Here is a 13,419-nt window from a genome sequence, read left to right on the forward strand (position 1 = left end):
CCATGGACCTAAGATATTTGTACATTCAAAAGTTCATAACTTGTTTTTCTTGAGATAGTAATCATTCTCTAATACATATGTTGAGTATAAATAAATATGAGAAAGCTTTAAAAATCTGAATTAACATTATGCTGTGCAAAAACCCCCCCCAAAAACAAAAAAACCAAACAAACCTTGAACAACCTACATTCTATGTAAATTACCCTGACTAAAATGTTGGTTGTGCTACGCAATTACACTTCAGTGCATAAATGAGTTGATTTTCGGTGTACCGTCTTTGTTGTTGTTATTTTAAGTCTTTAGCACTTTTGTTTCTAAACATCACCTTGCTTTGAAAAGATGAAGAACTTGCTACCAAATCACAAATCCATTTCAGTTTAGTCAATAAAATCCAGCATAAATGTATTTTTCTCTGGGAATAATGGCTCGGTGTCTTTGTTCTGACAGCTTCCTAAGGGCAAACCTCATTTGAAGTTGTCATTTTGGGTTCAAATTGCAAAGAAGAGACCGTGAAGCTTGCCTTTTGTTTTTGTTTTCTTTTTAAGTCTCCATATTTTGCTAAGACACTTCTTCCAGACCAACAGTCAGATAGTTGTGGCACCTGATCCTATTTGAAATAGAGGTGGTTTAAACATCAGCCAAGTTTAGTGATCTGGAGGTCCCCATTTATCTTTATGGTATCAATTGCAGATAATGTTTGAACACGGTGGTAAAAATCAAAAAGTTGATGTCCATCCACAAACACTCTGAAACGTGGGTGCTCACAGAGGATTTCCACCTTCAAGAAACAAAATAATAATGTCAGTTCACAATTTCAATGAACCCTGCTGGGGAAAACAAACAATACTTCATTTTAGAGAAAGAAAGGCAACATCTTCAATGATTCTCACATGTTGGAGTACACTGGTATTGTTCAGAAGGTTTGTTAGAACACAGATTGATGGACTACAAACCCAAATTTTCAATCTAGTAGGTCTAGGGTAAGTTCTAAAAATTTACATTTCCACCAAGTTCCAAGGAGATTCTGCTTTTGCTGGGAGGAGGAACAGAGACTTTACCAACCATTACTCTGCACTATTTAATATCCTTTAAAGATTTAGAATTGCTCATGATTTAACATTTCTCCCTTCTCTTTGCGCTCCAGAAAGGGAAGGTAGCATAGCTTTATTTACATGGCTCTTGATGCCTCCACTGTCATTCCCCCTGAACAATTTATCCTACCTTCAGAGGAGCCCCTCACAAGGCAAAACTGGTCCCTAGTAGTAGCATATATGTAATAGTCTAGACATTCGAACCTGGGAAACACTAAAGCAGAGAGGTTACACAGTAATTACCATTGGACCAAGGATATATAATTAACAAAGCTTTGTTAAGTAAGCCAAACAGAAATACTGATTCCATATGGTAAAAGCTTTTTCTTCCTCTTTTTCTTAACTTAAGCAATTCACCAGAGTTTAATCATGGGTTCTGTGCTATGTATTTATTAAAAGCATTAGTAGTCACCATGCAAGAAGAGACTCCATATGTGATATTAGTCACATTTAATTCATATTATTACTAAAAGCATATCACCAAGAAGGGCAGACTTAATTTCAATTTTGTTGTTGGGGAGCATTCTATTCCTCTTGGCAGTCAGAAACTCTGGTTACTCACACTTGTGAGCTATGCATTCAGATTCATAATTAAGAAACCGTCACAGTCAAGAGGAGCCAAAGGGACCATTACCATCCTACAGAAAGGCGAGGCCAGGGATACTGGGTAGGGATGCCTTCCCCAGACCATGATTATTAGAAGGGCAACAATCTCAATTCTATCATTGATGTGAAAAGTCATGGATTCTTATTTTTCCCCTAGCCTATAAGATGGGGAGAAAAATAATTACTTCTTCATAAGGCCTTGTAAATTTCTAGATGAAGAGCAGTAAGTAGGTAATACTACTTTATTAGGAGTATATGCAACACAAGAGCTTCTAACTGAATTGTCATCATTGAGATTTTTGTTAACAAGGTGGGTAACTTTATTACCGGGCCTGACATTTCAGTAAATCCTTTCCTAACACATTATTGACTCGCATCTCTTGGCATTCTCCTTCATAGAGGAAGATGCTGCTAATGAAGCTTAATTGGATGGGAAGTTTGGCTGTGCTGCCTGCTCACCAGATAGAGGGGAACAAATCTATACTCCCCTAAGCCCAAGGGAAGGAATTTGTCAGCCACACAAATTGTCACACAGCCTGTGACAATGAAACAGACTGAGACTACTTAATGTAGAAGGGAAAACAAGGACACAGACAGGCCTTGGAAAATGAAATGGTAATCACTATATTCTTTAGCCAACAAGTTTTAGTGCTACTTAAAGGTTGAGAAAAAAAATAAGGAAAATGCATATTTATTAATCAATTATATGTTTTGATTGAGACAAGTCTCTATTATATACTAGTACTAGGTTGAGCACTACATAGAAAAGTATTCTTAATAATCAGGATATGTAAAATAAGATTTATTTACTAAATGTAATGGCTAAACAGAGCCAAGAGCTATCATGGAGAATGTTAATTCATATCAGCAAACAGATTTTTTTATATTTTCACCACTGGGAGACAAATTTCCTGGACATGCAAAAATTCTGGCTCCTTGAAGCATTCCTGGCACACACTAGAGAAGAAAAACACCACCCTGCCAGTGGTTGGAGCTGAAGCACTCGAGGTACTCACTCTGAATGGCTGGTCTGGGATGAATGGAAAGTAAGGGATTGCTGATTGTTCTTCACCCCTTTCACCAGATACACAAGAATTTCTGAGCAGCTGCCGGTCTGTGAACACAGCTCTGAGTTCAAGTGCCACATCAGCCGGAGGATCCTCTGAGTCACCACAGGTCAAGCTGATCGCAAAGCTGGTAAGAAAATCATCTCATTTATTCAGGGTTGGCTATAACAACATTCAACAATGACCCAGGCTCCCATATTTTCTCTTTCTCAGGGTTTGTCTGCTTTTAACAGGACCCTCCTCTTCTTCACACAGGAGGCTAGACTAGGTATGGAGAAGTAGGATTACAAGCAGACCAGTCATTTTGTTACATAAAGGAGGCTCTGGTGGCATTGCAAATGACTAATATTCAGGATTTCAAATACCCCAAACCATCCACACATCTGTATCTTAATCCATTTCAGAATTCTCAAAAACTGACCAGGGGAAATAATATCTTGTAAATTAGTTATTATTTATATTGATAGTTCTTGCTCCAAATACCAAGTTTAAAACTCATTAAAAAAATCTTTTGGCCTCCCTAAGGGTCAAAGAGAAAATGATGTGGGCCTATATTTATAATCTCTGATATAAATAGCTGTCTGGAGAAATGATGGCTGGGATTCATACACATTCTTTTCATGGGAACATGGTACTTTCTTGGCACTTGCAACTAGAAACGGTGGCCACAAGGAGAGGAAGAGGAGGAGTAGTAAATAGAAGTGGGCAGGGCCTTGTAACTGCCTGATAACTCTGCCTTACCTCTCAGGGTTGAGGTCAACGATGCCCATCACTAATACCTTCTTGCCTGGTCTCATGCCACCTTTAATATGCCCACAAAATGGAACTATCTGCAAAGGATGAGAGGGGACACAGGAAGTTTACAGTCTGTAAGGGAACAGCCAAGCCCTCAGATCCTGAGGACCTGACCCATTAGAAAGTGCAATTAGAAAGGAAGAGGGTACTGGCAGAGACACAGAGCACAGAACAAAAAAATCATTTACCAGTCGTGGGAAATACACGTCAGCTTGAACGGGAGAGCCCAAGGAGTTGTTTAAATGGCCATCATCTATTTTCTAAAAATAGAAGCAGAAAGATTGGCTTTTCAAAGGCTCTCTGTTGCGGGGTAGGGGTAAGGGGTAAGAGAAGAAGCCGGGAAGAACCTAGACAAATCTGACGGAATCCAGCAGCCCTTACAGAATAGAGGCGTCTGCATGTGTTGTCGCCTCACAGTCCATTGAGTAAACGGATAAACCTCTGGAACAAAACCCGTCTTTTCCACCTGGTAGCTAAGCCTCTGAAGATCCCCAGACCCTTCAGATCTAGATCAAAATCAAGGTCGAGGCACATCGGGTAGCTAGAGCCCAGCACTGTAGGGCAGGCCCCTCTCCAACCGCAAACGCATCTGGACCGGTTGTCTCCCAGGCCTGTCCTCTGGGACGTGGCTGGAGTTCAGCGGCCGCGCTCAACTTCTCTTGGGAGCCGCCAGCGCGGACCCATTTCCAAGGGGGAATCCCCGGTCGGGGGCGGACGCGGGGCGCACGCCCCAACACATTCATGCACGCGCACCTTCACACGTGCAACGAGCACAAACCTGGCCGGGGGCTGCACGGCACGGAGGGGGCTGTCAGTCTCCCCCATCCCGCGGTCTGCCCCCTAACACCCTTCCCTGGGCCAGCAGCCCCCGCCGCCGGCACCCCTTCCGCCCCCATGCCGCCCGCACACAGCGGCTCCTGCTAACAGGTACCCGGCGCCTACCCACGCGGGGGGCGCCAGGCTGGGCCTCAGCTCCTCTCCACCGCAGCTCGACTTCCTCTCCACCGCAGCTCGACTGAAGCAGGCGGCGCGGCGTGGGGGACCGCGGGAAGGGGGAGCCTCGGGTCCGCCCCGCCACACTCACCACTACGGCATCGCTGTCGGCCACCGATCCCGCCATCTTCTTGCAGAGCGCGGCGGGGTGCACGGCTGGAGGCCGGGAGGAGCGGGACAGGGGACGCGGCGAGCCGGCGGGGATCCCGGGGCGGTCCTGCGCCAGGCGGGGGCGCGGGTCCGAGAATGGCTCGGGCGCGCGCACACACGCGTGCGCGCAAAAGCGCGCGCACGCCTGGGGCCCCGCGCGGACCCGGCTGGCAGGCCCGGGAGGTGGGGGAGGGGATGGGGCGGCGGCGCCGGCCCGGAGGTCGGAAGTGGCCGCTGCCGCTGGGATAGCGACTGACGGAGTCGGTGCTGTTTTCTACCTCAGGGTGCTGCTGTCGCCGCCTGAAGAAGAAAGATGGCGAGGGCCGCACCACGCTGGCCCTGGACGGCATTTAAAGGCCGCCGGAGCCCGGCTTGGGAACCGGGAACAGGGCGGGGACCCAGCTGGGCTGCCGCAGCTTGCTCAGCTTGTCCTGCCCCTTGGCCATTGGACGGTGGCAGGAGGCTGGGGCGGGAGGGACGGGCCTGTCCAGGTAGGGGCGCGCGCGAGGGCGAGGGCCTTGTTGGCCCTTCAGGGAGTAGAGGGTGGGTGAGGCTGGGGCGGTGGGGAAGTGAGGGAGCCTGCCAGGTGACAGGTGCTTGTGACATCCCCGCCCCTCCCTTCTAGCCAACCGCCTTCCTTCTCCGGCCACGTCCTGGGGCCGTGGGACTGTGGAGGCCGAGGTCAAGGGAAGACTGGGGGTGGGGGTGTCATTCCAGTGCTCGAGTTTTCTTTCAGAGAATTCCAAAAATGTGAGAGGAAAGAGTCTTTCTGCTCTCTAGGGTAGAAAGGTAATGAAAGGCCTCTAGGCTTGCATAACTAAATATGTGACCCAAAAGCTTGAGGCAGAGAGGGTTCATGGTAGGCTCTTTTATATCCCAGGAGATTAGGTACAGAACAGGCCTATCTCCTGTGGAAGAATGGGCAAGCCTGGGGATCCCTGGAGGCTCTTTTGGGCAGGGATCTGGCTAAATCTTACCAAACTGAAATGGGCACAGCCACTGTCCTCAAAGTTCTTCCATTGGGCCGTTTTTGGTTTTTACAAGACACCTGCCCAGTCTAGGGTAGTAAATTTGTTACTGAAAATCTCCTGATAATCCTTTGTGGAGTAATATCCAGGGGGTGTGCCCCTCTTTATTCCAAGGCACAGATTCCTTTATGGCATTTTCACATTAGGATGATTATGTAACTTTCTCAGATAAAGCTGTATCAACATACCCTCTATTAGGTGATATTAAACATTCCATGTGTGAATCACCAGGGTGTTTTACACTCATAAGTAGCAAGCATGTGCAATCCCAGAGGGGCCCTCAGAGGCTCCCTTCCAGCCACTGTTGCTGGCTGTGTGGTCTGAAACATCACTGTGGCTTTTGTGTCTTAACTTTCTCTTTATGGACTGGAGCTAATTGGTGTAATCTCAGTTGAGTAGGAATTACCTGCATATGCCTGTGAGCCAGTCGTCTGTGTGTTCTCTGAATTAGATGCTGAAGTGCCGCATAGCTGTGGATCACAGTTTTGCTTGTTTACCAATCTTAGTTCAAAAAAATCACATTTTATTGCTTACTTTAAATATTAGGCAGTTGTAGAAAACTATTGGCATTTCAAAAGTGTACTTCAGTATAATTTCTGAGAGTCTGGTGTCGTTGAAGTTGCCATTAGTGACATAATACATCATGATGGTTAAAGAGTCTGGTTCAAATCCTGGTTCTGCCATTGAGTAGCTGGCTGATTTTGGACAAGTTACTAAACTTCTCTGTGACTCAGTTTCTTTTCCTGTGAACCAGAGATGACAGTGCTGATGATGAAGATAGTGCCTATCTCATTTATAGGGGAGATAAATAAGTTGGTTCCTGTACCCTCCTTAGAATAGCACTTGACACATAGGGAAAGGCAGTTAATAAATAAATAAATATATGTCAACTGGTCAAAATTTAAAAAAACAACAAACCAGTAAAGCAAGTAAGATGGGAGAGAGAGAGATAAGAGTTGGGCAAAGGGTGGTCAGAGAGGCCACCAATGGAAAAATGATGTTTGAGAAGATCCCTAAAGGGAGGGAGGGTGTCATTTGGAAGTCTGAAAGAAGGAATTGTTGGCTGAGGGAACTAAAAGGGGAAAATCCCCAGGGTGAAGTATATGAAGAAAGTGTTGGGTGCAACTGGGGTGCAGCAACTGAACAGATAAGTATGTAATTAGAAATGGAATAGACCGTGTAAACCATGTAAGGATAGGCTTTTACACAGGAGAGCTGAGAAGACATTGGAGGTTTCTCAGCAAAGGAGTGACATAGTTTGTCTTCTGTTGTAGCTGCAGTCCTCTGGCTACTATGTGGACCGGTGGGCCTTTGTGGGGAGGGTGGGGCAGAAGCAGGCCTTAGAAGGCTGCTGCACCAGTCCAAGTGAGATATAATGGCAGCTTTGACACAGTGGAAGTGGTGATGATGTGAGAAACCAAGGGCCCTTGATAAGTCCTAGCTGTTGTCATTAGGTAGCTTTGGAGTTCATATCGACTTCTAAGTCTGTTTCCTCACTGCAAAATTAAGGGGTTGGGCTCATTTTCATCATTTCTTCTTGGCTTCTACAAAGTTCTTCTGGTTTTTGAAAAGCTGTGTAAGTAGCATCTACATCTAAATAGATTTGAGGGTAGGTGCTGCTAAAAAAAAATAACCTTGGGTTCAATCTTTTAATAAGTGGTTTTGTGTGTGTAGGGTGAAGAATAACCCTTTGATTTGTTTTGTAAATAGAGTTGAAGGTATTTGGATTGCTTTTGATGAGTTTCTTACATTTTGGTAATGTAAAGAATAGGAAAGTACTGAACCTGCCCAGGATACTTTAACATGGAAAATTGCCTTTTATTTCAAAAATGCTCAATTTCTTTTCAACCTATAAAATGGTTCATTTTGAATATGGAAAGCAGGAAAAAGCCTAAGTGAATTTTTTGTTATAATTAAAACTGAGCAGAGTTGAACTACTCCTTCCAGAGAGAAATGTCATTAGCAAATTAGTGGGTTATAGAACTTAAAAACATTGTTTTAGTTGCATACTGAAGGATAAAAAAACTTAGTTCCATGTTTCGATTGCAGGCATTTGTGTCAAAAAAAACATTCACCAAGATTGTGACCCTTTTATGAAATGCAATGGTAAAATTTTCAAGATGGACTGCGTTACTACTGGAAACTGCTAAAAAGGCTAAAGAAGCTGGGAAAGCAGTCACATAAATGGTTAGCATCAAAAAGAACTATAAATAGGTATTTCAAGATAGACTTTGCTAAAGGCCTTTTCAGATGAAAGAGTAGATCAAGTCCTTTCTCCTTTCTAGTTAATAATTTTATTCAAATGTACATACATGCAGAATTTCTTATATTGAGAGGAGAGTCCAGCACTTCAGCAGCTTTTCAGTGAGTATTGCTATGTGCTATGACGTCATGGACCAAAAAACATATTTGAAAATATGCAAGTCTTGTCCTCAAGGAGCTTACAGCAACTTACTTGGGGTACCAAGACAGAATGTGGTGGTGGGTAACATAATAAAAGCCTCAGATCTAAAGCCTGAGCACTGTGTATGTGTATGTGTATGTGTGTGTGTGTGTGGGGGGGGGACTTACTCCCATTTGGAGGATTAAGGCAGCTTTCTGGAGATAGCACATCTCCAACCATATGCATACCAGCAACTTCCAGTCCCATAGAAACAAGTCTTTGAAGACCACATTGCAGTTCTGTTCACGGTCTGAATTCTAAACGTACTTCTCTCTTGACCTGGCAACCAGACTCTGTTTCTAGATCAGGGGTCAGGAGCCTATGGCTCGTGAGCCAGATGTGGCTCTTTTGATGGCTGCATCTGGCTCACAGACAAATCTTTAATAAAAAAAGATAATAATGTTAAAAATATAAAACATTCTCATGTATTACAATTCATTCATTTCCTACCGCTCATGTTCATGGTTGCGGGTGGCTGGAGCCAATCACAGCTGTCCTCCGGGACAACCCCAAATTTTTATTGGATAATGCCTAACGTACATGGGTTGTTGTATGGCTCTCATGGAATTACATTTTAAAATATGTGGCGTCCATGGCTCTCTCAGCCAAAAAATTTCCTGACCCCTATTCTAGATGCTGCCTTTTGGCTCCTGCCCTGGTCTGAGACTTGTGCCTCCTTCCCTTTTACTATCATTGCCTTCTTAGACTTTTGCTGGGCCTGACTTTGACCTTTAGACCAGTGGTCCCCAACCTTTTTTGGGCCACGGACTGGTTTAATGTCAGAAAATATTTTCATGGATCGGCCTTTAGGGTGTGACAGATAAATGTATCACGTGACTGAGACAAGCGTCAAGAGTGAGTCTTAGACGGATGTAACAGAGGGAATCTGGTCATTTTTAAAAAATAAAACATTGTTCAGACTTAAATATAAACAAAACGGAAATAATGTAAGTAATTTATTCTTTCTCTGCGGACTGGTACCAAATGGCCCACAGACCGGTACCGGTCCACAGCCCGGGGATTGGGGACAGCTGCTTTAGACCACTTGTTTTCTATCTTGGTGTATATACACATGGGTTAGGGCTGGAGTTCTCAACCTCAGCACTATTGTCATAATAGGCTGGGAAATTCTTTGTTGGGGGCTATCTATTTTAAAGGCTATTGAACGCTAAATGCCAGTAGTATCCTCCTTCCCACTGTGATAACCACAATATGTCCTCAGACATTAACAAATGTTGAGGGGAGGGCAAAGGACCAGTTATCTAGATTAGAAGGTGCTTTAAAATTCCTCTTATTGCCCTGATGAGGTAGCTCAGTTCATTAGTGTTGTTTTGTAAATGGGGGCGCGTACAAGAATCAGCCAGTGAATGCATAGATACAGTGGAACAACAAATTGACCTTTCTCTCTCTAAAAACATCAATCAATGAATAAAAAATGTAAATTCCTATTAAAAATTCCTATTTCTATTTATATATATGGCATGAAATTTATCCAATTTAATCCAGAGTAGAAACTTGCACATCAGAAACACCTTCCTTTTTATTTGTCAAGTCATTGTTTCCTGACACTGTAGGTACATTTCCTGATATTAAGGTTGCACAGAGAACCCCTAAAATGAAGAGGGACCTATGAGGGACCCTGTGGATGTAATGTCTTTGTAATGAGAAGTCTGTGTGAATTTTGCATTCTGGTCCATAATATTGCCATGTTTATTTTTTGTATAAACATAATGTTCTCTCCACACCTGTAAATACTGTACAATTAAAGTTTCCCAAATGTTTACCTTCTTTACCCTGTGGTTTGATTCCCTCCCCACCCAGACCCCAGAGAGCAGCTGCAGTGAGGAGCAGAGCACTGCACCGTTTACAGGCGGGTCAGGCTTTCAACTTTCCATCATTCTCCGTCTTTGTTTGTCAGGCTGGTCTCTGCTCATGATAAATATTCATGTAGGCAGCACAATATCAAACTCAGCACCCTTTTGTTTACCTAGTTAGGTAGGAGGGCAAACATTTATCAAGCTATATTTTTCTCTCTCAATTCATAATTAAAGTTCTTAGGAACTACGGCCACGGTTCCTAAAATAATTATGTTGAACACACACAAAAATTTGTGTTGTAGCGAATTAATTAGGGGACAGCCATAAAACTTGGCAGTCAATGCCAGTTCCTAACATTTCATTATTTTTGGTTTATTTACGAGGAAACTAGAACCAACCTCCTGCTTGTGTTTTAATTACTTAGCGCAGGAAGGATTGATTTCAGAAAACCTCCTCGCTGAAGAATAATGAACCCATTCCCAGGAGGAGTTCAAGGCTTCAAAGGCATGTGCTGCTTCCTGCCCCGGGGCTGTCACTGAGGGCTCTTTAGCCTGTCGTTGACGAAGTGCATGCACCCTTTCCCGAGAAAGCTTACTCCTGTGAAAGGTAACCAGAGCCCTCAATGAGGGGGATCCAGAAAGCGGACTGCTGAGTGAAACAGAAAGGATATTGCTTCCAGCTTTTGAAACTGGCGGCATGAATGAAAGATATTTTAAGATTCTTTCTAGCAGGGCTTTGTGTGTTTGAGAGCCAAGGACGTATTTGTGCGCCTTCTCGCCAGCCTAACCTTTTGGCGATTCCAAGAGGTGGATGGGATCTGTTCTTTTACCAACGAGGAATGTGACAGCCTGGGTGGGGATGTGCCCCAGGACTAACTTCACTTTTCTCATTATCCTTGACGTTTCTGTTTTCTTTGCTGCCTTGCAGTCCTCCTTTTCATTGCCTCTGTGATTTTATTTTCTTGTTGTCAAGTGGCATAAAGGGTTTTTTAGTTTTGTAGTTTCATGGAAACTAGCTGGATGAAAGGAGACCAAGATTCAGATCTAGCAGTCATTTGGAAATCCTGACTGAAGTGGAGGAAAATTAGGGAGGCATGCTGCCAGATGGTAGTTTGATTTTTGGAGGAACCGTGTTTGGGTGATTTACAAGGTGAACTACACAGAGTAGGGATTAGCACCGCACAGCTTCTGCACAGACACCAGCCAGAGGAGACCTGGGAATTTAAACTTGGCACCCAAATTTGACTAATTAGAATGATTCAGAGAAACAGATTTCATTATTTATTTTACGTTCTTAAAAATAAAAAAAACAACCACATACACACTTGAACTTAAAGTATTTGCCCCACTTTTAGATATGATTTTTAAGGGGTATTTCTACCCTTCTCATATTATATATTCCTCCCTGCACACTGCCTCTTCCATCTGACAGTATTCAGAATAGGTCTAAGAGCTCCCCCGCCAACATAGCAACACAGCCCAGAAAATAAAAAAAAATGAAGGCTGGTTCCATTCCACCTCCAATCAGATCACATGTTTTCTATCTAAATTTAGTTTATCTGATATGCATTGAATTTAGGCCTGAATTGTTCAAATGATATTTATCTCATAGAGAAAGATGAAGTGAAGAATTAAAGAAATAAATGTTCTAAATTGCAGAAGTTCAGATTGGCAGTCTATACTGACTTAAGTCATTACATTTCATTCATCCACAACTTTGGCCTTGCTTGGCTTGGTGCTGCTTCCAAACCTACAAATCAGTTGGAATTCTATAAATTAAGGAGGGTTTGGCTCTGCACAACTTTTCCAGATTGCCTGGTGTGTGTGTGTGTGTGTGTGTGTGTGTGTGTGTGTGTGTGAGTAAGGCAGGGTAGAGGGAGGAAGGGAAAAGACAGACAGTTTTCATTTTAGTTACAAGAAATAAATGAAAGTAACTTGGGGAGAGGAAGTGAAGTAGCTGTGCTTGCTTTTGATCCCATCGATTTAATGTCCATCAAGAGGAGAGTGGAAATTCTTACTCCTCCTTCTCTCCTCCCCTCCCTCCTCCTCCTCCCCTCCCCCCTCCTCCTCCCCTTCTTCTTCTCCTTCTCCTCCTCCTCCTCCTCCTTCTTCTTTTTCTTCTTCTTTCTTTTTTGAGATGACTGAGGCAGATACAAGTATTAAATATCTGTCCTTCAAAACTTTCTCTGGTAACAGTTGCTTTCCTTGACACCAAATTGGAATCTTCACACACAGAACTGGATTCCTGGCCTATTCTGCCCACTTTACACATCAGTTGAATGACACATAATAATACACATAATAATATCAAATAGCTCATTTTCCATGGTAATTTCAGCTTTTCAGGTGACAGCTTAGCTCACTTCATTCCTGGCCATTCAGACTCCTCCCTTCACCTTCCATTAGCTCTGGACTCTCCTCCACAGCTTGTTTTTGGTAAGTCAGTTCTCAGCCTGCAAGAGAAAATTAAAAACAAACATAACCTATTTACATATGGTCTTTTGGAAAACAGGAGTTTCTGTCAGGAGGCCAATACTCAACCCTTTTCTCTTTTAGTCATGGTTGACAGACTAATGCCATAGCTAGGACATACCAAAAAAAGACTATCCCATTTCAAATCAAAGTGAAACAGCTAACAATTATTCTAGAGAAGTTTCAGCTAAGGGTTGGCTCTAGATGATTCATACAGATCCAATGCCAGATGATAAGTTACAAATAGAAATAAGAAGGAAGGAATGAGTGTAGTGAGGAGAGAGGATAAGTAGAATTTCTGAGTATGGGCAGAACGAGTGTTCTTTCAGGTCTAGTGATGGTTTTATTATTTTTATTTGTTTTTAATTTTTTTTGACAGAGACAGAGAGTCAGGAGAGAGACAGATAGGGACAGACAGAGAGGAAGGGAGAGAGATGAGAAGCATCAATTCTTTGTTGCAGCTCCTTAGTTGTTCATTGATTGCTTTCTCATATGTGCCTTGACTGGGGGGCTACAGCAGAGAGAGTGACCCCTTGCTCTAGCCAGCGACCTTGGGCTTCAAGCCAGCCATCTTTGGGCTCAAGCCAGCGACCATGGGGTCATGTCTATGATCTCACGCTCAAGCCAGTGACCCCGTACTCAAGCCATTGACTTCGGGGACTTGAACTTGGGTCCTCCATGTCCCAGTTCAACACTGTATCCACTGTGCCACTGCCTAGTCAGGCTCGTCTAGTGATGTTTTTAAGTGACGTACAATGTTGTTTATGCTTAGTATCCTAAGAGCAACTGATAAAACAATTACAGGTTGGCCCAAAGCCCTTAGAAATTTTTACACAATGTGAACATAGAGCATCACCCAGGACTCTGAGACTAACCACATCTTTTAGTAAATTGTAATTCAGTTCCCTTATTTGATGTTGAGTTTGTGTTTAGTCAGTGTGATCTTTTAGAAATGTAA

The 13,419-nt window shown here is 43.4% G+C and overlaps 1 protein-coding gene across 1 annotated transcript; it reads right to left on the reverse strand.

Annotated features, from left to right (window-relative positions):
* Nucleotides 1-295: 295 nt before the first annotated feature.
* Nucleotides 296-5,204, reverse strand: LGALSL (galectin like). The gene is made up of 5 exons (XM_066378151.1): nucleotides 4,644-5,204; nucleotides 3,748-3,819; nucleotides 3,506-3,594; nucleotides 2,714-2,891; nucleotides 296-778 (listed from the first exon to the last, which is right to left on the reverse strand). The coding sequence occupies exons 1-5, from the start codon at nucleotides 4,677-4,679 to the stop codon at nucleotides 635-637; spliced, it is 519 nt and encodes a 172-aa protein (XP_066234248.1). The 5' UTR covers nucleotides 4,680-5,204; the 3' UTR covers nucleotides 296-634.
* Between the last annotated feature and the right edge of the window lie 8,215 nt (nucleotides 5,205-13,419).

This window comes from Saccopteryx leptura, chromosome 3 (assembly GCF_036850995.1).
Source record: "Saccopteryx leptura isolate mSacLep1 chromosome 3, mSacLep1_pri_phased_curated, whole genome shotgun sequence".
Taxonomy (NCBI): Eukaryota; Metazoa; Chordata; class Mammalia; order Chiroptera; family Emballonuridae; genus Saccopteryx; species Saccopteryx leptura.

What these genes read in the sequence shown, in the direction of transcription:
- LGALSL (XM_066378151.1), bottom strand. Translation starts at nt 4,679, where the DNA reads ATGGCGGGATCGGTGGCCGACAGCGATGCCGTAGTG. An exon ending in CCGACAGCGATGCCGTAGTG is followed by an intron (nt 3,820 to 4,643) that starts GTGAGTGTGGCG and finishes TTCTATTTTTAG; the next exon opens with AAAATAGATGATGGCCATTT. An exon ending in GTTGACCTCAACCCTGAGAG is followed by an intron (nt 2,892 to 3,505) that starts GTAAGGCAGAGT and finishes TTTTCTTACCAG; the next exon opens with CTTTGCGATCAGCTTGACCT.